General features: G+C 41.0%; 2 protein-coding genes across 4 annotated transcripts in view; one reads left to right on the top strand and one right to left on the bottom strand.

The window, feature by feature from the left end:
• Nucleotides 1–301: 301 nt before the first annotated feature.
• On the top strand, nucleotides 302–10,469 carry LOC126989868 (uncharacterized). Its single transcript, XM_050848493.1, has 5 exons — nucleotides 302–408; nucleotides 1,117–1,302; nucleotides 6,757–6,835; nucleotides 8,001–8,151; nucleotides 9,854–10,469. The coding sequence occupies exons 2-5, from the start codon at nucleotides 1,142–1,144 to the stop codon at nucleotides 9,979–9,981; spliced, it is 519 nt and encodes a 172-aa protein (XP_050704450.1). The 5' UTR covers nucleotides 302–408; nucleotides 1,117–1,141; the 3' UTR covers nucleotides 9,982–10,469.
• Nucleotides 10,470–16,099: 5,630 nt separating this feature from the next.
• LOC126989866 (protein phosphatase 1 regulatory subunit 14B-like) overlaps nucleotides 16,100–25,142 on the bottom strand; it is an 86,103-nt gene continuing 77,060 nt past the window's right edge. For all 3 annotated transcript variants that reach the window (XM_050848491.1, XM_050848489.1, XM_050848490.1), the window contains 2 exons: nucleotides 21,350–21,478; nucleotides 16,100–18,117 (listed from right to left, as the gene is read on the bottom strand). In XM_050848491.1, coding sequence (XP_050704448.1) covers nucleotides 18,076–18,117; nucleotides 21,350–21,478 — 171 coding nt within the window. In that variant the 3' untranslated portion in view covers nucleotides 16,100–18,075. The remainder of the gene's footprint in view (nucleotides 18,118–21,349; nucleotides 21,479–25,142) is intronic.

Below are 25,142 nucleotides of genomic sequence, written 5' to 3'. Positions count from 1 at the left end.
AAAAGAGGTGGCCGAAAGAGGGGTCAATTTCGGGATGTATAAACCTTTTAACTCGTACGCTTTTATCATTTATTATTCTGTATTTTATTATATTTTTTTTCATTTTTTTTAATTTACCTTTTTCTAGTATTGTATTCTCGTGTTTTTGTATGGTTGTGAAGCCCTGCACATCTCTATATAGTAATCCTTCCTCCTGCAATGCTGACAGGGCCGCGCGACATCCTCGTGTGCCCGAGATATAACGTGGGTGTGTTGCAGGGACGGGCGGGTCCAGCAGGTGTCGGCAGGTGCAAGGGCTGAGGGCCAGGGCGGCGGCAGGTGGCAGTGTAGCGCGGGACGGCGGCCGCGAGGGAGGCCTGCATCGCCTTCACCGTAGTGTTGTCCCCACGCGACTGCCCTCAACGCAAGGTGTATGGACATCGTGTATCGGTGTACCGGTGTTATCGATCATACTCACTACCATTCTCTCCGTGTTTCTCCACATCGTACCCTGATCCCTGAGTTGAAATAGTCCATGATGATGCATAATAACCGTGGAATATTTCAACGTTAGAGATCCAGAAATTTATAACGCTGAGTCAAAAGGAAAATCGCTGGACTCGCTCGCAAAAAAAGGTTTTCTTTTGAGAGACTGGCGATCATAAGTGTGCCTTTTCAGGGCTAATTCTACTTTTTATTTTTTTATGGCATCGCTTCTGTGAATCTAGGAATATCTATTTTGTGATCTGAAGGAGTCAAGTATGGTAGATGGTTTAATGAAGCACGACTCGTCGAGTGTTGGCAGCTGCTGCATGAAGTTGTGCTTCATTTAGTAAAATAAACTGGCCACTATTTTGTGTGTTCTAGATATTAGGGAATGGGTTAAAATATTACAATCTATTGGTAAAAAATAAGTCCTGCAATACGCCGATAACTATGGCGGCGGCTTCTCCGAGTTATCGAGCGACTCTTCAGTGTTGTTATATAATATTAAGGTATATAATAGTAACGTAACCTGCCCAAACACAATTGGAACATTCAGATGCAACAACTTCTGCTGCACGAAAGGAAGTCAGTGTAACGTGCAAACTCTTTAAACAAGATTATAAACAACGCCTTCCTTTCTTGTTCCTGAAGTGACGACGACGACGAAAAAGAATTGATGATGCGAGAACAACACGGCGGCAAGTTTGATGCCGAGGAGTATCTGAGGCTGCTGCAGGAGGCGGGGACGGAGAAGAAGCGAGGCGGCTGCCCCCAGAACCCCATCAGGAGCCGCTTCTGCTCCTTCTCCAGCGACCCGGTGCAGAACGACTGTATCTGGTATGTTGCTGACACCAATGGTCTATGGAGGTCGTAACAGTTGCCATCATATGTATAGACAATAAGGATAGTCCAGCTTTCTTCCATTCACCTCTAGTTCATCCCTCTCAGTTTCTTGTCCTTGCTGTCTCCTTACACAAGCTGGGCATGTAAAATTCTGCACTCCTCTTACATTTCTGAGGCCTGAGCATCTATGGTGGCACCACTGCCTGCAACATGTGCACAAAACTGAATTTACACCTACTGCCTTCCCACAGCATCCACGTGGATATTTTCCTGATTTAATCTTTTCTCTTGCTTTTTTTCCAGGCACCACACACACACACACACACACACACACACACACACACACATATGTGACTGGTGGGGGAGAGGTGATGAATTATAGGCATCGCGCGAGGCGTCAAGTAGTAAGTACCATGGAGTTGCTACTACTGCGCCAACCCCCTCACTCACCGACATCCTGAGAACAACTCTGAACAGGAAACATTGTTCACAAACTTTCTGCAAACAATATAACCATACCGTTTTGAAACAGTTTGGAAAAAATGTTTCCAAACAGTTTCCAGGTGTAGACAGGCCTTAAAAGTGAAATAGAATAAATAGTGGTAAAAAAGAAAGAAGAAAACAGTGGTGGAGGAGTATGCAAAGGTTATCTAGGAGAGTAACAGAGGTGGTGGAAAAACAATGGTGGTAATGGTGAGGGTGGAACGAGTGAGTGGAGGGGCTGCCGAAGGTGGAGGCGGTGGTGGGGTGGGTGGATGATGTGTGTCCGGGCAACCAAAGTAGAGACGGCGGGGCGGCAATGACAGTAATTGTGATATTATGTTGCCTTTTTTCTGCTCCTCTTCGTGACTCCAGGTGGTGGTCTTTTGTTGCTTCCCTCCTCCCCTACACCGCCGCCCACGACACCGCACAATGCCCATGCACCACACACCAACCACCACGGAAACAAAAACGACCCCCAATCAACATAGTTACCCGATACACAACAACGCAGTGCGGATGATAGTGAGCATAATATAAAACAGCTGTAAATGCCTAATGAGCAAGTATTCAACCAAACACACACACACACACACACACACACACACACACACACACACACAGCACAGTACACATGGTATAAGCCACACGCAAGGACACATGCCTGACACGCGGCACACAGTACAAAGAAAAGCAGCACACACGGAACAGGGAACACACGGAAGGCGTAGCACAGAAGCACACTATAATAGACACGATCATCCGACCGCACACACACACAGACACACACACACTTAGGCACCACAACATATCAATCAGTATACTATAGGCAATCATGTGCAGCAGACACAGCCAACACATCACCCCCAGCACACCCAACACAGTGAGCGGACAGCACCGGGTACAAGGCGCGGCGTAAGATGCAAGCAACACGAACCACCAAGTCACGCAGCGATGAGCAAACACACTCATCACGATCTGAGGCTCATGGTATTGCTCTCTGTCACATGGAATTTACTGACACTATAAATTATCTATTCATTATAATAACCAGCAGCGACACTGATAGCATGTGTGTGTGTGTGTGTGTGTGTGTGTGTGTGTGTGTGTGTGTGGGATCATCACATCACCTCCATTGAAAGATTGAATTACTGGTGGTTTAAATTGCACCGTCTGTGAATCAAAGACCTTCAGGACAGGAATGGCCATTTTGGCGACACAATCTGCAAATGAGCGAGGCTTTGGTCGATATGATTGCATTGGGCACGGCTTTAAGGGCTGTATTTTAAGACACCATCGCTTCTCACATCAACTATTTCTACAGGTCAAAGAGGGGATCAATCGGGTTTTCATGAGTGTTTTTTAAGGTTCATGGCACAGAAGAAGGGTCAAACTACCACCAGGGTCATAAAAGTACCCTTGGAAAGGCCTACAGTTCCTACGAAAGCCATGTCAAATATGTGAACTTGGGCGACGAAATGTTTTAAAATACGACCCTGAGTCCCCTTGTGAAGCCTTCATCCGACAGCCGCTCGTGTCTGAAATTCATCCAATACCCACAAAGGATATTTTCGAAAGAGATGAAGTTCACAAAATTCGGTTCAAAGACTGTACTGTTAAAAATCAGCATCAACTAAAGTGGGAATCATTATCAAGCTGAACAAAAAAAAAAAAAACTTTAGGCTTATGCACCGATATCAACTTATTATTTATTATACATATAAGAAGCATCAGAACCAGTCTTCAATAGTCATGACCAAAATTAGTGATCAAGCAGCAATTCGCCATTTTGAAATAGGTACAAGGAACGGGAGGAGAAAAAAAATGCTGAATTTGCGAAATATTCATTATAATAACCAGCGAAAAGAAACAGGCTTAGGGTCATGAACACAGTTTTCACGAAAAAAATGAACGTGAATTGGCCCTGTAAAAGTTCTATTGGAAAGACGATGTCTTATGATCCTATCAGAGTCAAAATCATTAGCGACCTTCTTTCAGTGGCGTGATCTTTCTTATGTTCTGCGTTATTGCGTTATCCTATTTGTTTTTACAAAATGTGCCCGTTAAAAACTGCCTGTAGGACATTTCTCGACATTTCACATTTTGTGACTCTCCTTCTTGTCTCAAGTTTTCCTCGCTCCGAGGTGTTTTCTCTCTTTGGTGTACTACATTTTAATCTAGTAGGATTGGCAATTAGGGAAGTCCCACCACTCCCATAAAAGCATTTTGAACAAGCCCTGCCCTTGAGCCTCACTGAGTTCGCCCGAGCCAGCATCGAGACATTGTCTGCCTCGGGTGTTATCCCTTGATGAGGCTTTTTATCAACATGCAAGGCTCAGACGTTCTTTTTTTCTTTTTTACATGAACACGATAATCATTTTTGACTAATTATTTTTTCTCGGAACGATAAGGAAGAATGAAAACTATGCTGGAATGTCTTCCGGTTTCCTTGCGTCTCGTCCAGTCCTATGAGTGTCCCTCGCACGCGCGACTATTTCAAGGAGCAGGAGGAAAGTCTGCCCGCTACTCATGAGGAGGGATCGTTGGGTCAGCGTTTCATAATGGCATGACGGTTCACAGAGACATCTTAAACACAAGGGACAATGTAGCCAGGGATTAATAAGTATGACAAATATAAACAGAAGTAAATGTTGTAATTGCCATAATACTGAGTAACAAACAACTGACAAAAAGAGTAATTTCTAGTTTACTCGTTAGGATGATTGTCCTTGAATAAGTCACCAACAGCCCTGGGGAGTGGGGTCAAGGGTCCCGCACCGCCTCCTCCACCCACCCCGGGCAGCCGCGTAATGACGGTGAGCGAGCTACATAGCGGAGCGATGATGATGTTAGTAATGGTGGATGTGATTACACCACCAACAAAAAATAAAAATAAAAAGACATAAATAACAGTAATGCTCCCACATCCAGATAATAATTCCTCACGCAGGCTAATTGCCATGGTGGAAGCGAGCAAGGGGAAGACTCAGCTCTCCACCTATTTTTGCTCTCCCCACGAACAAGCAACAGCTACATTATGCCTGGGGTGAGGAGAAGCGGGAATACCAGGGGTGGGGTGGGCACGCGAACCTGAAGATTGTTGTTTTTTGTGAGTTAGTCATTTGTGTTGCAACTGGGACATGCACGGTACATTCGGAGCGGAAAATGGCGTGACCTGGAGAAAATTTTGTGTTTTATGAGGCAATCATTTGTATTGTAACTATAGGACACGGTGTCAGGGCGGAAAAAGGATTGTACAATAAACTACTTGTAACGATGTGGATGCGTTAGTGCTAGATAGAGCGTAGTTTGAGACCCGGTGCATGCTGAGATATATAGCCAGATTTTTTAAATGTCTTATTTAGTATTTATTAACAGTTCTGTAGCTAGTTTGGCTTTTTAATACCATTTTTTGGGTCGGAGTCAGCTAGATGTTGAATATTAGCTTAGTTTGACACCTTGTAAACTCAGTCGTAAAATGTGATACAGAGAAATCAAAATCCGATATAGTAAAACCAACCAATCACGCCCTGGGAAACGGGTCAAAATAGACAAAGCTGCCACATTATTGTTTAAAAAGAGTATTGTGACGTTTGAAAAATCGGGCGACAGATTGCAAGGCTAATGCTGGCAGAAATAAACAATTGAACACTTGAACTTCTTTCATGAGGAGGGTATCAGGACACCTCTCCTCCCGAAATTGACCTATCTTCGACCACTCCTCTCGATTCTTCGTAGGAGCAGTGAGTAGCGGACTTCTTTTTCATTATTATTATTTTTTTTTTACCCCTGAACTGCTTCCTCTACTGTAAAAAAAACACTGAGATCATTCATGGGCAAGCGAATATTAACAAACTATTGTAAGACAAAAAAAAAAAAAAAAAAAAAAAATAGGGCGGCCAGTATCTGTGTGGCGTGTTGGGTGTGGGCGCGCTGGCCTTTCCCTCACAGTAAAGCGTAAGGGGGAGCCTCACCAACTCTGGACTAAGTTTTATTTTGGACACTTCCCCCAATGCTTGTTACGTTGCTACCCTTCTCTCTCTCTCTCTCTCTCTCTCTCTCTCTCTCTCTCTCTCTCTCTCTCTCTCTCTCTCTCTCTCTCTCTCTCTCTAAACACTTTAAACACTTTATTATGTTTGTCATTTGAATTTACATATGTACGCATACATTTGTTGAAGAAAATAAGTAAGACAAACAGCCCTTGGTAAACACAGCTTTATGGGCAAAAAAAATTAAGAAAACGAAAAAATAACGAAAAAACGAAAAAAATAAAAGTAGCCAAACACGGCCGTGCATAAATCAACATAACGGAGAGAGAAGAAAGAAAGAAAGAAAACATATATTGTAGACTAGTTAAAGCTTTGAAAAGATACATTAGGTAATATTAGTGATGATAATGATGATGACAACCTCTCTCTCTCTCTCTCTCTCTCTCTCTCTCTCTCTCTCTCTCTCTCTCTCTCTCTCTCTCTCTCTCTCTCTCTCTCTCTCTCTCTCTCTCTCTCTCTCTCTCTCTCTCTCTCTCTCTCTCTCTCTCTCTCTCTCTCTTTCCCCTCACCGTGGCACATATTCTCGTCCTACCGACATTGACTGACCCTTCCTGCAACACGTTTCCCCCTTATAACTATTACTCGTGCAACTCACTCCTCCTCCTCCTCCTCCTCCTGCTAATCCTCTTGCTAATCTGCATCCTCTTCCTATTCCTCATCCTCCTGCTAATTATCCTGCTAATCCTCCTCCTCCTCCTCTTTTTATTCCTCTTATTCCCAGTAATAACGCCACTACTTGGTGACGTGAAGGACATCTGGCAACCAATATCTGAACCTCGCCATATCTGCATTGGTTTAGATGGGGGCTCCATCTTACTCAATGGGTCCATCTTACCCCACCTTTCCCTGCATAACCAATATACAATTATTATTTACCAACTAAAACCTCCATTTCAAATCCTTCCGTGCCATTCTCCAGGCGGGCTGTGGTGCGAGGAGAAAACGCTGCATCGTACAGGAGGAAAATAGACTACGGCTCCCTGCACCGGTTCTACCAGGTAAGGCGCACGCTCAGTGTTTGTAACCACGCCTACACAACAGTACGTGATCATAGCGTGTCCTGATAATTTTTAAGTCTACAGTAAACTTGATAAGTTATTTTTTTTTCTAATAAGGGAACAATATATCACATTACTATCATTATTATTATTATTATTATCATCACCATCATCATCATTATCATTATTATTATTATTATTATTATTATTATTATTATTATTATCATTATTATTATTGTTATTGTTAGTTATTATTATCACAATTTTTTTTTTATTATTATTACTATTATTATTATCATTATTATCATTGTTATTGTTAGCCTAGTTATTATTATCATTATTACTACTATTATTATTATTATTATTATTATTATTATTATTATTATTATTATTATTATAATTATCATTATATAGAAAAAAATCCTAGAGAACTGAGTAGTATTGAAAATGCCAATATAATTACTGTAAATTAAGGCAAATTTGATTGAGTTTACTGACAAGGTGGAGGAAGTCTGAATGAGATGAACGACAATGATTACTGATACCGTATACAATAACAGGAGAGTCCCCAAGGCGGCGATGCTACATTAGGAAGTAAAAATTTGACCTAATTAAATGGTCCATGTTTAAATAACAGTCTGCAGCAGAGACAAATACTGGAGAAGAATACACAAAATGTGGCAATTTCAAGTGAATAAAACGTGCATAAAAACTATCACTAGAGATCTTTTATTTCGGGATAAAGCCTATTTTCTGTTAAATTGATAAAAACACCAACAGCAAGCGAGTCTCGCGAATTTGAGCGTCTGTAGTCGCGGCACACAAGTCTGAGGTCCGTATTATCGTGTGTTGGCACCGAGTAAGTTTAGATTCTCTTTGTTCAACCATTTACCACGGTGATTAGGGAAAGGAAATCCAGATCTTCCAATTTTGGGACTATGGATCTTCAATGGATTAAAATTCATACCCCGCTGAAAACCCCAAGAATTAATTTTATTAATCTCAACTTACTAATCACTGGTCATTGAAGTCACTACGGTTTAGATGGGAAACAGGTAATATTCTTAGGTAAACTTATTTTATATCAGGCTTTAAGTTTAAACCTGCTTCTTAATAATGTCCAACAAGCAAAACCATTTTTTTTCTTTTTTACTTTACACAACAGGAGACTTCATGGCTCGGCAGCAGCAATGCTAGTCTCTCGCTGACTTCCGCGGGTAGCCAAAGAGAAGGTGATGGTGATTCCTTCGAGAAGCGGCTGCACATCAACTACGGTCACGTCACACAGGGTCCCCCGCCCCCGACTACTTCCAGCGGTGAGTGAGGCGACTATTGCATCAACACACACACACACACACACACACACACACACACACCTACATGTCCTGACCATTGCCATTTCTCGACTGTGATTGCCTTTAAAAGCTACTTATGGCGCCTACTTTGTCTGTTCTCGTATCCTTTTGCATTTTTTCTTATCCATTACTACACGATTCTTTGCACTGCTCTCTACACCTCTTTGAGCACTTTTAATCAAATTGCTTTTCCAGAGATTTGGTCAATGTCATGTCCCTGATCCATTTGATAAAACAGAGAGAATGCATTAGCTGGAAATCATTTGCTTTAACCACAAATGCAGGGAACCTCTAAACATATTACGCATGTAGCTACTACTCTGTTTTTCGAAGCACTGCAGTTCAATTCTATGGGTCGTATTATAAAACATTTCGTCGCCCAAGAACACAAATTTGACAAGGCTTTCGTATGAGTTGTGGGCATTTCCAGTAGTAGCTTTATGACCCTGGTGAGAGTGTGACCCTTCTTTTGTACAATGAACCTAAAGAAACACTCATTTGAACCCGACTGACCCCCCCTTTGACCTTTATAAATTGTTGATGTGAGAAGCGAGTGTCTTACAATACCAGCCTATGTCTTCTTTATTTCTGGATCGAGTGAGGGATTTGTTTGTATTAATTTACCTAAGAATAGTTACTTACTGACTGTTTTTAGAGCTTACTCGTGGAAGACTATTTCGATTAGTTCAATTCGAGTGTGATTAATGAACTTACTATAATATATTTTTTCTTATTCACCTTTAGCCCTACTTGTCAACTATCCTTGTTTATTTCTTCAGTCACTTGCTATAGACTCGCCATTAGACTCGCTAAAAAGATGATATTTATTTATTTGTTTCCAATTTCAATTCCCATACTTCTTTAGCAAAGATTTTTTTTATCTAGGGATGCCATTAACAATTTAAGTGATGTGATATCATCTCGTCTGACTACTTTTTTTTTATTATAGGCACCTTTTTTCCAGTATCTGTATTAAGCTAATAGTTAGTTTCATATTTATATATCTTAAAGAATTCTACAAATAATTTCCCCTACACCTTGCTGTCAAATCACAATCAGTCTACCTCTACAGTTTCTACGAGTCGAAGGCTTTATAGTCAATGGATGCCAAACAAGGTTTTCTGAACTTATTTGTTTTATCTATTACCTGGTTTAACAATCTGGATGTGATAACTGCCAGTAAGCTGACAGGGCGATTTTTTATGATACCAATTAAGTCTCCTTTTTTAATGTAGCTGTTTAGCTGAAAAAGCTATTAGTTATAATGAAAATTGTTGTACTTTCCATACTGTCGCAATATTTAATTTTCCGAGACATTTACTGAACAGCTTTTATAGTTTTCTACTGCACATTCTCCGACATCCTATAAAAGATCTTTATCAACACCACATTCCCTAGGAACTTTCCCTCTTTACATTCTGTTCAATACTCTGGTCACTTTGTCTTTCGTTACTGTCGGGATGTCCGATACCTATTTTTACTTTCTGATAGGAAAAATTATTTTATTATTCGAAGTATCATTAACTGACGAGTTTTTAGGAACCAAGCCATATATGTATAAAGGAGATTCTGTATTCTCCGCATATTTCAGACGACCTTGTTTCAGGTTTAAGGCTTTATAGTCTGTTTACCTCCTCATTTCTCTGTATTTCCTGTTCCACAGCGGTCATCGGTTGGCGCTCATCGCTGCCAGAACTTCGCCTAGAGCGCTATGGAAATAGGCCTCGAAGGTGTCCCAAAATAGATTCTTCAAACACTGCTGGGTCCTGCTCCGTCTCACTTACGACATAGACGCAAGACAACACAAGCGTATAAATATTATATCTGATGGGCCTGAGAGTGATATAATCTGCCAAACAATCACTGACAGCACCCACATTGCATTGTCAATTACGTTAAATTTTTCAGTACTGGAAACTAACACCCTTGCAAACATGTGTCAAAAGGTGATTATCGACACAAACTCATAAATAAAAAATAAAAAAAATATCGGTTTAAGGCTATTGCCACTTTGGCACTACATTATTAATGTCATGAATATAAATTGAAAATGTTATGTGCCAGACCCAAAGCGAGATGGTTTGTTATCAGTTTGGAATGCGAACATTTTGGAGAAATAAAAATTCTAGCAGTAACATATAATTCATAGTAACGAAGACTGATGATTCTTTAAATGTGTGTGTGTGTGTGTGTGTGTGTGTGTGTGTGTGTGTGTGTGTCCACACTTTGCAAAAGGAATAAAGGCATCACCTAAGGGTTATCCGCACTATTTATTTTACTTCGAGACAGAGATGAGGGGGGGGGATGATGTGGAGGATGGGGGAGGGGTTGAGGAGGGAGGGGGTTAGGGGGAATGAGGTGTGGGGGGGCTGGGAGGAGGAAAGTGTGATGGGTTGGTGTTGACAAGTTGGGGTTGGGGAGGGAGAAGTTTGGGGTGGTGGGGAGGAAGTTGTGGGTTCGAGGTATTGGAAAGTGGGGGGTAAAGGGGTGGGGTGAAGAGTTTGAGGGTTGGGGGTGGGAGGACAAGGGTGAAGGGAGTGTGTAAAGGTGGAGGGAATGGAGGTTAGGGGTTTGGATAGGATTGGGAGTTGGGGTGGGGGATTAGTAATAGGGGGAGGGGTTCAGTTTTGGGGGTTTTAGTGTGTATGAGACTTGGGTTCAAGAACAGTTTGTGTATTCGAGTACAAGTACGATTATAGTACAATATCGCGAATCCAAGTACAAGTACAGTTACTCAGTTTTAAAGGTGAACTCAGGTCCAAGTATACGAGTACTTTTGTATTGTTTAAAGTCCAAATACTACTATTTTTTTTTATTTAACTAAGATTTTTTCTGCTTTTCTGCTTTTGACAAGAGGCAAACTGCCAAGCCCTCTTTGCCCTGAGTCACCTCACATGACCATATTGTCACCTCAACTCAGGGCCCAGGCCACCTGGCCTCCCCAAGGCCCAAGCTTAGGACACACCTTTGTTTATCCCCCACTCTGACCTCACCTCCACCCAGGCAGATCGTTAAACACCACACCAGCCACATGTTTGCATTTTTGTTGTACTCGAATGTACTCGAAAGTATTAGTAAAATTGTCAAATATTTGGGGTTCAAGTACAAGTACTGATGAACGTTTGACCCGGAGTACACGTATACAAGTATAAGTACATGATTTTGTGTACTTAGGTACGAGTATAAGTACTTGGGCCCAAGCCTTGAGTGTGTGTGTGTGTGTGTGTGTGTGTGTATACAGGCAGCCTTCCTTGATCAGTAAATCATTCATGTCATTTCTTGCTATGCAGTTCTAGCATTCACAGTGTTACCTTCACCCACTGATATGTATAGTGGATGGTGTATGATTTGGTGTTCTTGATATATTACTCTGCATGCCTAAACTTGAAATTAAAAACTTCATTATTGAAAGTCCACTCTTCCCATATTTTCTCTAATCAATTATATATAATTGACTGGGCATAATGATTATAGCTTTTTTGCCAAAACTATCATTGACATATTTTTACTATCTGGTTTGTATCTTTTTCTTTGTCAGTTACATTATTATTGTGTTTCATGTAATTAAACCTCATTGCATGTCCATATTCCAACCAATTGTTTTCATTTGTTTCTCTATCATTTTTTTTTCTTAACACATATATACTAACATTAAGTGTGATATGATGTTCAATGCCATCAGCCTAACTGTTCCCCTTTCATAGTTTTGATTTTGGTAATAATGTCCCTTGTAACCTTTCGGGTACACTTCCAGTCTTTTACTAATTTTTTTTATATTTAAAAAAATACTATTTTGACAATTAATACAATTATTTCACAGTGGTTATCATCTTTTATAATCCTATACAAGTCTTTTATGCTTTATGATTATTAAGCTTACTTATGTAATTATCAAACCTGTTCATGGCCATAAGAAGGAATGCCATGTCAAAAGGTGAACATAGGTAAAAAAATAAAACCATAAATACAACGCCTAAATACTACTACAATTATGCAGCTCCTTCTAACCCCGCCAACTAGATAACTTAGCCCCAGGGAATCAGCAATATTGGCACATGAATTAAACTTGTAACCTAACCCCAATAAATGACTAACCTATTCCTACACAAACAGTAGCCCCTGGGGTGGTAGGGCTTAGCTGGGCTTCCTAAGCTGGAAAGTAAGTGGAAAGATACTTGGCAACTGCTGGCTCTTATCTAAATTAACCAGTCTCCCTTGCAATGAAATATCTTAGTCATGTCTTGTTATCTTGCTGGTTTGGATGACCTGATGAAGTCACCCAAACCAAACTTCTTTTGCTAAGGTTAGGTTACTTTCTGGGGGAGGTTAGGTCACTATTTCGAGGAGTTGGTTATCGGCGATTTTAATATTCATATATGTTGAGTTCCTAAAAACATGCTTGACCATTTTAGGAATAACTGAACAAGTCTGAAAACAATATATATAAAAAAAAAAGTTATGGGGAGGTTACTTTCCAATTCCCATCAACCCCCTCAAAAAGGTTGGACGAGAGAACAAACATCCTTTATTGATAAATACTGTGAATTATTAATATACGAGTAAAGACTGGTTTTATTCATCCGCTAATATCTCGCCTCCTACTTTGCACTCTTTCTTACAGTTTTCCGAGAGGCTTTGAAGGTTGACAGAACTTAAAGAGACAAATTACATGACAAGAGTACTTCGTAAGGTAGGGAGATCTTAGCACATTAGTTAAGCTCACAGTCTTAACCAACATACGTACTGTACTCACCAGCAGTCCAGTGATATACTCTCCTGGGGGTTGGGATGGCATGCTCCTCCTCCTTTGTTGTTTTACTTGTAACAATAAACTATCAAGCAATCATCGCATTCTTCAGTGGGATGTCAAGTTCAGCAGGAGCCAAGCAGGTGTTGGATAATCCTTGTACCGGCTTCCATTGTGTATTCCTTAATTGCGGCAAAGTTTCCTCTGTTCTTGGTTAATTGTTGTTCCCTTGAGCCTTTAAATAGGAAGTTCTAGTCCGTTTCATTCCGTCTGTCCAACAAAGCGGGAGGTTTGGTTGATGTGGCACCTGCGCATTTTCTAGTTCGTGAACATACGTGAAAATCAACTGTTGTGATAGATATTCAAGCTTATTTTTCATTAATATATTTGAATATTTATGTGTACAAAAACAACTCAGTCATATGCATCGGTAATCTAACATACATGCACAGGAAAAGACAAACTTGTATTAAATATCAGTCACATCATGCTCGAACGATCTACGGTTTTTCAAATTCATTGATTAATAGCTCATTTCAGGTATATTAAAAGACATCTGGCTCTGTAACCACATGTAAAGGATATCTTAATAATTTACTGCAAGAAAATAGTGATTATTAATCGAAATAACATGAAATAGTAAATAACTGTTGAATGCGATGATAGGCTATTTAGAATATTAGGCTACCCGTGCTGTTAGAATATTAGGCTACCCGTGCTGTTTACATGCAGCACATCAAAATTCCTTGCATATAGACACTTCCAGAGTTGGATGTCACTTTATGTACCTGAATGAAATGAAATATGGGTATCTGAAAAGCTATGAATCGTTCAAGCATGATCAGACTATACTATATGCTATACAAATTGTTCTTTCGTGGGCTTGTATCAAGTTGTATGGTAAGTTGTTGGTTCATATAAAAAGACCTTTTTGTATAAACGAACATTTAAATATATCACTGAAAATATAAGTTCATCTTCACGCAATCACGAACTAACGATGCGCAGGTGCCACATCAACGTTCACGAGTGGACAGGCGGAATGAAACGGTCTATAGTATCATGTATTTTCCATCGAGCGATTTATCCTGTTCTTTCCTCTTCCCTGGGTTTCACTTCTATGTTCATGTTAGTTTCTTTTATTCCTCCCCGCCTGAGTCAGCTGGTCTATAGTGAAACCAATTTGTCGAGTCTGTTTTGGCGTTGGCTCCAGGGGGTCCATTTTCTCCCCTCTGCTTTGCCACACAGTCCCAACACCTATTATCTCCTCTCATATGTTACCTATAGCTTACATATGAGAGGAAGAGATAGATGTTGGGGCTGTGTGGCAGAGAAGAGGGGAGGAAAGGACCCACGGGAGCCTATGCCAGAAAGGCCTCGACATATTTGGAAGAATATATAGAGGGTATTAGAGGCTCGTCCATTACCTTAAGACAACATTTTGAGTCACCGGCACACACAACTGTTAGCAAGCTTGAGAGGCATTCCTGAGAAGCTCTTGTATATTAATGGTCAACACAAACCACACGAACAAACGCACCAGTCATAAGGGATATCATCCAGTCCTGCTCCCCCCTTCACAGACTTCTTGACTTCCTCCCCTCTGATCCTTTCATGCAACTCCAATCCTTCCTCTTCAGTATTACACTTCAAACATCTCACCTGCACTTCCACTATATTCACAAAACTCTTTAATAGACTGATCTTTTCCTTGTCTGTGTTAAGATTTCAGTGTCTGACATCACCTCTCCTAATAAACCTGTACCACCCTCAATCCCCTTTCCTCTTAGGGGACTGGATCATACTTCTCACACTTGAACGTTTGCATTTATGGTTTTCTGCTATCTGTCACTGTTGTCTCATATGCTGCCCGTCTGTCACTGTTGTCTCATATGCTGCCCATCTGTCACTGTTGTCTCATATGTTGCCCATGCATTGATATCCACCTTCTGCTTCTTTACCTCCATGCCTTTTTCTCTCTCTCAGCTCTCTGCAATGCTCATTAGCCTCTTTCATTCCTTTCAGACATCCCTCATACTCACCCTCACTACTGATCCTCGGCCTGACTAACACCTCAGCAGAGCACACTTCTCAATCTACTCCTCCAATATGCAACTTCTCTAATGACCCGTAAAAAAATGGAGCGTCTCTACACATAATGAGACTACATCCCATTCCCCCATAAGAAAAGAGGTGCTTGTTTAAATATGATGTGACAGGCCCCCTTAATTCCTCCCTTGTCGAAAGTTATGGTAAGACCTCCCCCTTGATCACCCGGACAGAGTGGAGCTAAATTGTTTAACCCGGTAGCAGCGGGGATCATGATTCTTAATGGTCCCTCCAAGCGAGAGAAATGAGAAAAAATCATCCCTCATACAAACCATTTCATAATATATATCAAAGTATTTGTGATCAGTTTATGTATCATCTATTTTCGGGGGTTAAAATCATGGCACAAATTTGGCCCGTCGCTGCTTCACGGTAAAGCCATAAATTTGGCCCGTTGATGCTACCGGGTTAAACAACCTGCTGTTGCCACCCCCAAACCACTGGCTATCTAGTTAAGGCAATGAATATAATCACAGAAAAAAATATCAGATGTTTATTTAGATTTATTGTCTCTCAAACCTTGGGCCGGACATCACCATTAATTAACACTGTTCAGCACACCTCTGGCTCCACTCACTGCCAGGAGGGTTCAGGAAATTTGTGCTATCAAACCAGAAAGGTAAAAATTTGGTCTCACACAAGTCAGCTTCATACGAGTATATCTCTATTGTCACATTTATTGACAGTTATTGTCACTATATTTCACAACAACAAAACATATTTCATAAAATTAATTTACCCATAAAACAAATTAGAATTTTTCACTAAAGAACACACTGCAAAAAACAACTGAATAATTTTATATTCAAAATGAAACTGAAGGGAAATCTAGAACCACTGAAGTCGCTTGAAGCAAACACAGGAATGACACCCTTAAACTAACAGTCTGTTACGTCAGGTCAAGTGTTTACATAACAAAAGTATTAGTACTTCACATCTAGCCTGATATACATTTATATACTTATATACTCCTTACAGAAAGACAATGAATACTCTTGATGAAACAAAGTAGAGTGAGCCTCCAGCACTTGGCCCTCACACCCCTGGCTTCACATGCCTTCGCCTTGCTCGCCCCGGCTCACACGCTGGACTGGGAAAGGCTTGCTGCTGAGAGCCATTACTCATGACCGTCCACCATATAATTTATTGGAAAATACTACATACGTACTGTAAATCTTACATACACTTCAGCAGACTGGCCCCGAGACATGGCTCTGCCTGCCTCACATCCCTCAGTCCAGCGTCTTGGCCTGAGGCTGCGAGAGGAAGGTGCCTGAGTGCCGTGGGTGGCATGAGGGGTTGTAGGGCCTACCCACAGTGGTTTCAGCATTCCTGCCTGGGATACTGAGGCCCAGATGAGAGACAAGCTGCTATGTAACATGATCCATTCTGAGACTTATAGGTAATGTCAATAAAGCTGCTTTTTCAGTCATGTATAAAACAGAAGCACAAGAGTGACTACATTGACATCTCAAGTCTCAAAATACATTTTGATATGATTTCACTTCCAATCTTTAGTCTGCAACACTTTAAAAAAATTTTGATCATTCATTGGAACTGTCTACTTGCTGTCATTCTTTGAGTCATGAACATGAAAAAGACAATTAATGGAGGTTTTTGCTAGCTACAGTATGTTCCTAAACTGCTGATGCTCAAAGCCTCCTACGGGGCTACTCGCTGAGCGGGCGGCCAAGACCCACAGCGGCCCGGCCTGGCCTGGGAGGGAGCTACGCCTCGTCTAGTTGCAACTCAAGAGAGAAAACTATTCTAGAGTGTAATGTCTAGAGAGAAGAATGCTACCATTACAGGAAACAAGAGGTCTAGAGCTGAGACTGATATGATTTAGAAGTATAATTTATGTCATTAAAAAGCATACAGTGAGAGGTTGTTGCCTGCTATTCAGGAAATGAAAACTCAAGACTCTTTAGGCCATTAAGTAACAATGCTGGAGCGAAGATTATAAAAGAAGTAAAATTAGCTGAAGTTACACCAGCCTATTAACTAAGGAAGACTATTAATGAACTAATATGAAACATTACACAATCTGTTCTTGTACTAAGTTGCCAGGGAGGCCAGCCAGGCTCTTGGATGATTTATGCATGTTTGAACCACGATTCTTTTGTCTGAAATGCATACATTTAAATAATATATTTGTACAAAATTCATCAAAACCTAAAAAACTAAATTACTGTCCATAATTAGTCATAAATACCTGCAAAATGAGTGCTAGGATTAGCACTATTTGGTTTTCATGATCTTACAATAATTATTTATTAATAAATGTTCCAAATGGTATGGAAGTGTATGTTAGCTTTTGTTATAACAGAGATTAGTAAAACCAACATTCTCAGTTAATGCCAGAGACTAGCTACATATTCTAGCTATATAATCTATATATATTTCATATTCACCAGCCTACACCACCTGCTCTACACTAACATTTTGATGATAATACATATATGGACAGGCCAAAAATTTTAATTAACTGATTGTTACAAGTTAATGGAAAAATAGAAAAGTATTACACTTAAAAATCCATTCACCGACGGCTCCTCGTGATCTATGCCTGGCGCTGGAACAAATGACTGCCACTGAATGAGCAAACACACAGTTGCACCCAAGATACAAAACACCTTCATCACACAACAAGCACTACAAAGCATCAATGATCCAGCTGTTGAACGGAAATTCTTAACGTTTCACTCTTGTTAATCGGCTCCGGCACTGAGGGGAGGTGTGGGAGCCGGCAGATTCTTCCCCGACAAGTGTCGCAGCAACATCACAGTGAGATAACAAGGACACTGCGTACACTGGTGGCTGTGGCTGCTGCTCTCAATCGTGCTCTCGCTCACTCTGTCTTGTTCTCGTTCCTTCCTGGGTCAGCTCCAACAACATCCGTTTCTCTGATTGTCCTCTCGGCACAGACATGTGGCCCTGGAGGCTCGGCTGCCCGTCGATCCAACCCAGCAATAAGTATCTTGGTGGAGCCACACGCACACAGGACACACACAACTTAGATACCTATGTCCTTACAGGGTTGTTGCTCGCTCCAATAACTCATTGATGAATTTCTGGAAGACAAGGGACAGTGTTAGAAGGAAAGATGTAAATGATGTAACTGCATTTCTGGATACAGAATACCAACGTCTTTTTTTTATGACAAAGGAGACGGATATAGGCTAAAAATATTTTAGAAATGCCCATCAAATGTTTTTTTTTTTTTTTTTGCTTTAGATTAAAATAGAAAATGCCAAAATGAATTACCCCTTCTTATGTGTTTCTATAAAAGTGTTTTGCTGCAATTTTCATATGCCTGTGTAGCCAGAGTTGGTGTTCACAAACTATGCAGGTAATAGGTTTTGAATCAGTCTCACAGAGTAACCACTGAATTTGACACCAAGTCAGCAAAATCTCATATTTCTGTGTAGACACTTTTTACCAAAGACATCAATGTGCCCCTTTATTTATTGTCCATGTCTCACAGCACGAATAAGGCAGTGAGCACAAGCAACTTGAAGATCTGACTATTCTTTGCAGGTATCAACACCACCAAATGCATGCTCCTGTGAGTGAGTCCATAGCACCGTGCACCAAACCAATCTGCCATAAAACTTCTTGCCATGACCTGCCATTGTTCTGCACTCTGGCATCAAGGCATTTTAAGTTTTCCAAGATTTTAATATACTTGATACATGCATGAACAGACTGTACTGTTTCACCCAATAAGCCTCCAAACACTAGTACCTTGCTTGGTCTTGGCCCTGGAGACATGAAGTCCCATAGTCTTTGCCTTCTTGGGCAGTGCCACACAACCCATTACCAGAATCTGCAGTGACTCAGTGAGAATTACTGTATCATTGGCAAAAACAAGGTCAGTGATGCTGCTATTGCCAACAGATCCTCCACAATGACCCTGGTCCACACTTCTGGCTAATACTCAGTCTCAGTTAGTGAATAGTGGTATGGCAAGGATACAGTTTTGCCTCACCCCCACATTCATGTTAAAGAAGGTGGACATGCCCCCCCACCCCCCCACACAGACATACATACTTTGCAGCACTTTCATTCCTAGTGCAGAGGGTAGTTAAGGGGTCAGGAATCCTTGCATGAATACCGGTGCCAAAGGATGTCCAAGAGTGCCTCACAATGCACTGAATCAAAAGTCTTCTTGAGGCTGATATAGGCTACAAGTATCTTTTGTCAAAACTCATGTTGGCTCTCGACCAGGACACAATACGCTAGGATATAGTCAGTTGTCGTCACTAGGCATGAACCCAGACAGCTCAGGTCTCTGCACCATCAATAGTTGGCTATAAGTCTGTATGAGCAATAGACAGTCAAGCCTAGCATGCTGCAGTGTAACATCATGATAGTTGTTACAGTCCTGATGATCCCATTTTCTTTCCAGATAGGCATGACCAGACCCTCTTCCAGTCAGGAGACATGGTACCGGATTGCCTTATGGCAGTCAAAACTGTGCCTCCCGCTTAGAGCAGCTCCACTCTGAAGCTACAAACATTGCTTTTCCACCACTCAGCTTTGCCACAGCCTCCCTTTTGTCATCAGGTGGACCAGCATCAATTACTTGTAACCTAGTGATATGTAATTTTGTTGGAAATGGAGAGTGACAAGTGAGTGTGTGAGCCTCTCAAAGTGGCAGATCAGAAAGTGATTAGAGGAAATTCAGCTGATACCACTTCTTATAAATGGTATGGATTATAGGGACAGCCATGAACTCAGTGCCGCTGCCTCTCAGGGAATCTGGCAAAGAATTCCCGGAACACAACAGAACAGGTGCACAAGAAGGAGAAAAGTTCTATTTACGCTGATTCAACAACTACAGACTTTTTTGTTTGCTATTTTCAGCGGTATTCACAGAACTTGCTAAAAAATGAATGAGGATGAAATGGGCAAGACTGAGATATAAACTTTCATTTTGATTTAGACAGATTCCACAACATTGTCAAGAACACACAATACTTTCTATAGACATAATCTTAATTTTTTAATCTTAATATCTCAGAAACACTTGTGACATACTGTATAAAAGGGCCAGGAACCCAAACACTTCCTAGTAACCTTGCTGTGAGAAGGGAACTGTTAGGCTGATGAAATATGCATTGAGCTCCATTCCTGTGTGTGTGACCGGCTACCAAGGACGGGAGAAAATTACACTGATGGGAGTTAAAAGGAAGAGAACAAACGAGCACTTCATAGTAATCATGTCAGGGAGTGTTCGCCAACCAATTCCCACCATAACAATTGTGTTGCTCCCTGCTGAAGTGAGGTAAGTGACATGGGGGTCAATCTTGCGATGTGGCTTGCCTGGCATCGGTCAACTATTCACGTTTTCTAAGGCAACTTTTCAAACAAAATTTCCGAGACGTTTTAGCATTATGGTCAATATTATTTCACACACATGCCTCGGAAAAGTGCAGGAACGCCAAACTTCAATCGTAATTTTCTCGTTTTCTTGTGCTTGTTGCTTCGCTTGCCTCACTTCAGCAGGGAGCGACACAATTACACGGTCCATACATCAGGAAGAAAACTACTCGGGGAAATTGAAGTGCGGTACAGAAATTAACTTGTCAAAATAACGCACGATAACCAAACTATTATATTATCGCAATACGTGCAGTTCATTCTCATACCTCAACTTAATTTCCCAGAGCATTTCTTTCTTGATATGTGTACTCCTTGGAAGGTGTGTGTACAAATTAGCAAACATAACATATAAGAGAGGACCCTGTGCATACTGATTGGAAAGTGTGTGTACTAATTAGAAAACATAACATATAAGAAAGAAGCCCTTTGAGTACGGATTGGAAAGTTGGAAAGTTTCGTTTAGTCGGCGCAACATCTGTGGTCATATGCCAGAGAGAGACAGAAGAAGAAGGAATTATAGGAGAAGGGAACAGACCCCAGGAGACAGGACACAACCCCCAATTAATACCTGGTACCCATTCACTGCTGGGTGGACAGGGGCGTAGGGTATCAGAAAAGCCGCTCAAATTTTCCCACTCCGCCCAGGAATCGAACCCGGGCTCTCTCAGTTGTGAGCCGAGTGTACTAACCACTGCACCACGAAGGACCCCCCCAGTACTGATTGGAAGGTGTGTACAAATTAGCAAACATAACATATAAAAAAAAGCCCTGTGAGTACTGATTGGAAAGTGTGTACAAATTAGCAAACATAACATATAAAAAAAAAACTGTGAGTACTGATTGGAAGGTGTGTACAAACTGGCAAACTTAACACAATAATAAAGAAACCCTTGTACTGCCACCGCCTCCGCCACTCACCTCCACTTTATCCTTGGACTGTTTACAATCGGCCAAGGAGTCCCAGAGGTACTTCCTTTTCTTGAGCTCCCCTTCCACGTCCAGGAGCTCGTCAAGGTCCAGCTCCTTCTCCTCGTGTTTGCCCTCTTGCTGCAATGTGAAGAAAAGTGTTACCGACTCTCTCCTTTAGCATTTTTTAAGGTCCGAGAGACAGGTCAAGGGCAAGAGAAAAATAACCAAAGAATGCCTAAAATGCACTCACTGTTAACATAAAAAAAAAGGAACATGCCAAAGTATAATGATCAGTTTAATGTAGTTTTAGAAGTGTTAGTTATTTGTTGCTGTAAGAGGCAGGAAAGGCCGAGGAAAGAACTTGGGTATTGTTTTTATGGCATGTGTAGTTATTTCATCATGATATTGTTCTCGGATTATGCATACAGTCATCCCTCAAATAGTACGGTTTCCAATAGTTAGGTTTTGGTTTTACGTGGATTTTCTAAGAAGATTTTTTGGGATTTTTTAAATTTCCCGACAAGCAGGAAATTTAAAAATCCTAAAAAATCTTCCATGACAATCCGTATAAAACCAAAACCGAACTATTGGAAACCGTACTATTTGAGGGTCGACTGTATATCTTTTAAGTGCTCGGAACTGGCAATGGTTGTGGATTCCTTGATATGACTGTACCTGTATTGTGTTATATCACGTTTATTGCATATGGTTAGGTATTTTTCCTTTAATTTTATCTAGTGTTTATGTTACTCTCCCGGCTCAACTCACTGCCCCCCTCACACATAAAGACGGAGAATGAGCGAGTGGAGCAATAGAGAAATGAACAAATAAATAAACAATAGAGAAATAAACTCATGAAACAAAAAAGTAGACCAAGGATTAGGAAATAAGAAAGAAAGTTAGAGAAAAATTGCAATATGAAATGAGTAAATAAGATAAATAACTAAATAAAAAGTGAGACAAGGTTACTGTTTCAAAGGACCTCTTTACTCTTTCATTACCATATGGTCAGTATTGTTAGACGCCTCCGCCCCTCATGTCAACTATTTACAAAGGTCGAAAAGGAGATTAATCAGGTATTTATAGGTGTTTTTTCACATTCATGGTACAGAAGAAGGGTCAAACTACCACCAAGGTCAAGAAACTACCCCTGGAAATGCCCAAAATGACCACGAAAGCCTTACCTTACCTTACCTTGGGCGACAAAATTATTAAAAATATGGCCCATGTGATTCCGTGTCATTTGTATTTTGGTATTTCACTTCCATGTCTAGTACGGTACTTTCTGTTTTCCTCTTCAAGCTCGCCTCTCTGCCTCCTCCTCTTGCCATCCCTCGCACTTTTGCTTACTCCCTCAACCCTCTACCTCCTTTAATTGAAACCATACTATATGCTGTGTCACATGTACTGGTCTATAATTCTGCCTAACTTTAATCTTTCCCTCCCAGCTCACCTCTCTGCCTCCTGTTCTTGCCATATCTCACATTTTTGCTTACTCCCTCAACCCTCTACCTCCTTTAATTAAAACCATACTATATGCTGTATCACATGTACTAGTCTATAATTCTGCCTAACTTTAATCTTTCCCTCCCTGCTCACCTCTCTGCCTCCTGTTCTAGCCATATCTCACATTTTTGCTTACTCCCTCAACCCTCTACCTCCTTTAATTAAAACCATACTATATGCTGTATCACATGTACTAGTCTATAATTCTGCCTAACTTTAATCTTTCCCTCCCTGCTCACCTCTCTGCCTCCTGTTCTTGCCATATCTCACATTTTTGCTTACTCCCTCAACGCTCTATCTCCTTTAATTGAAACCATACTTCATGCTGTATCACATGTACTAGTCTATAATTCTGCCTAACTTTAATCTTTCCCTCCCAGCTCACCTCTCTGCCTCCTGTTCTAGCCATATCTCACATTTTTGCTTACTCCCTCAATGCTCTATCTCCTTTAATTAAAATCATACTATATGCTGTGTCACATGTACTAGTCTATAATTCTGCCTAACTTTAATCTTTCCCTCCCAGCTCACCTCTCTGCCTCCTGTTCTAGCCATATCTCACATTTTTGCTTACTCCCTCAATGCTCTATCTCCTTTAATTGAAACCATACTTTATGCTGTATCACATGTACTAGTCTATAATTCTTCCTAACTTTAATCTTTCTCTCCTGCTCACCTCTCTGTCCCCTTGCTCAAGTCATCCCTCACACTCACTCCTTCCCACTACCTCCTTTAAACTGTACTTCATTCTGTGCCTGGCATGTGCTTGGGTGTTTCTCCTTTATATTTCTGTCTCGCTTCAATCTTTCCCTGCTCGCCTCACCGCTTCCTCCTACACTAATCAATCCCTCACACTTTTAATTGCTTTGTCTACCCGCTGCCTCCATTAAAATCATACTTTACTCTGTGTCTGGCATGTATCTGGGTATTTCTCCTTTATATTTCTGTCTCGCTTCAATCTTTCCCTGCTCACCTCGCTGCTTCCTTCTATACTAATCATCCTTTACACTTTTGATTTGATTTTTTTTTTTTTTTTTTAACGTCTACGCCCATAGCGCTGGTAGGTTTGCTTGAGGGGCCTGGATGGTGTTCGGCCCCAGCCCATCATGGCGCAGGCAAGTGTTTATAGTGGCGCCATCTTCTCTTCTTCTTCTCTGTCTACCCACTGCCTCCTTTAAAATCATACTTTACTCTGTGCCTGGCATGTGCTTGGGTATTTCTCCTTTATGTTTCTGTCGAGCTTCAATCTAACTCTCCCATATCACTTTTCTGCCTCTTAACCGTCTCTCACACCTGTGCTTACTCCCTCTGCTCACACTAAGCCATATTAATTAAAACCCAAAAATTATTCCGTCTATTGCGTGCGCTCGGGTAATTCTCCTTTTCAGTCCTGTCTAGTTTCTATCTTTCTCTCCCTGCTCATCTACCTACCTATTTTTCTAGACATCCTTCACACTTCACATACTAACTCTTTTTTTTCTTTTCTTTACAGCAGAGGAGTCAGTTCAAGGGCATAAAAAAAGGTAACAAATGTGAAAGAGCCCGCTACTCACTGCTCCTAAACCTCCTCTACCTTGTACTACCTCCTCTAAGACCTTAATTCATTCTGTGTCTTGCAAGTGGTTAGATATTTCCTCTCTATGCTTGTTTAGCTTTATCATCCTCTTCTGCCTCACCTCTCTGCTTCCTCTTCTAATCATCCCTCACACTTTCCTGTACTTCCTCTCCCTGATACCTCCTTTAAAATCATACATACTTTATTTTGTGTCTGGCAGGTGCTTGGGTGTGTCTCCTTTATGTGTCTAGCTTCTACCTTCCTGTCCCTTCCTCCCCCCACTGCCTACTGTCTTGCCTATCCCTGAAATGTACCTTTGCTTGCTTTCTCGTTCCTTCACCTTTCCCTACCATGCTTCCTCTCCTTGTGGTCTCTGTTCTAACTATTCTTCACACCTTCCAGAGAACACAGAAGAGGAGGGAAGGAAGAGGAAATAATAGGAAGAGGAGAGGAAAAAAGGGAAAGAAGAGGAGAAAAGGAAAAGAGATGTGGATTTTATGTGGAATGGTGGAAAAGAGATGTGGATTTTATGTGGAATGGTGAATGGAATCGGACTTTTTTATCGTAATTTGATCTCCCTCATTCTATCATTATCATCTTCTCTTTTTCCTCCTTTTCCTCTTCCTCATTCTTTTACTCTACTTCCTCACTTCTTGGTCTCCTTCCCTCCCTACTCTGTCCCCTCTTATCTTCCTCTTCCTATCATATCCTTCTTCTTCTTTTCTCTTTCTCATTCTTTTA

Source organism: Eriocheir sinensis, unplaced genomic scaffold, assembly GCF_024679095.1.
Source record: "Eriocheir sinensis breed Jianghai 21 unplaced genomic scaffold, ASM2467909v1 Scaffold135, whole genome shotgun sequence".
Classification (NCBI taxonomy): domain Eukaryota; kingdom Metazoa; phylum Arthropoda; class Malacostraca; order Decapoda; family Varunidae; genus Eriocheir; species Eriocheir sinensis.
This window is presented reverse-complemented; position numbering and strand designations above follow the sequence as displayed.

Coding starts and splice junctions, on each gene's coding strand:
- LOC126989868 (XM_050848493.1), top strand. CDS start 1,142: ATGATGCGAGAACAACACGGCGGCAAGTTTGATGCCGAGGAGTATCTG. Junction 6,836..8,000: donor CCCTGCACCGGTTCTACCAG/GTAAGGCGCACG, acceptor TTTACACAACAG/GAGACTTCATGGCTCGGCAG. Junction 8,152..9,853: donor GCCCCCGACTACTTCCAGCG/GTGAGTGAGGCG, acceptor CCTGTTCCACAG/CGGTCATCGGTTGGCGCTCA.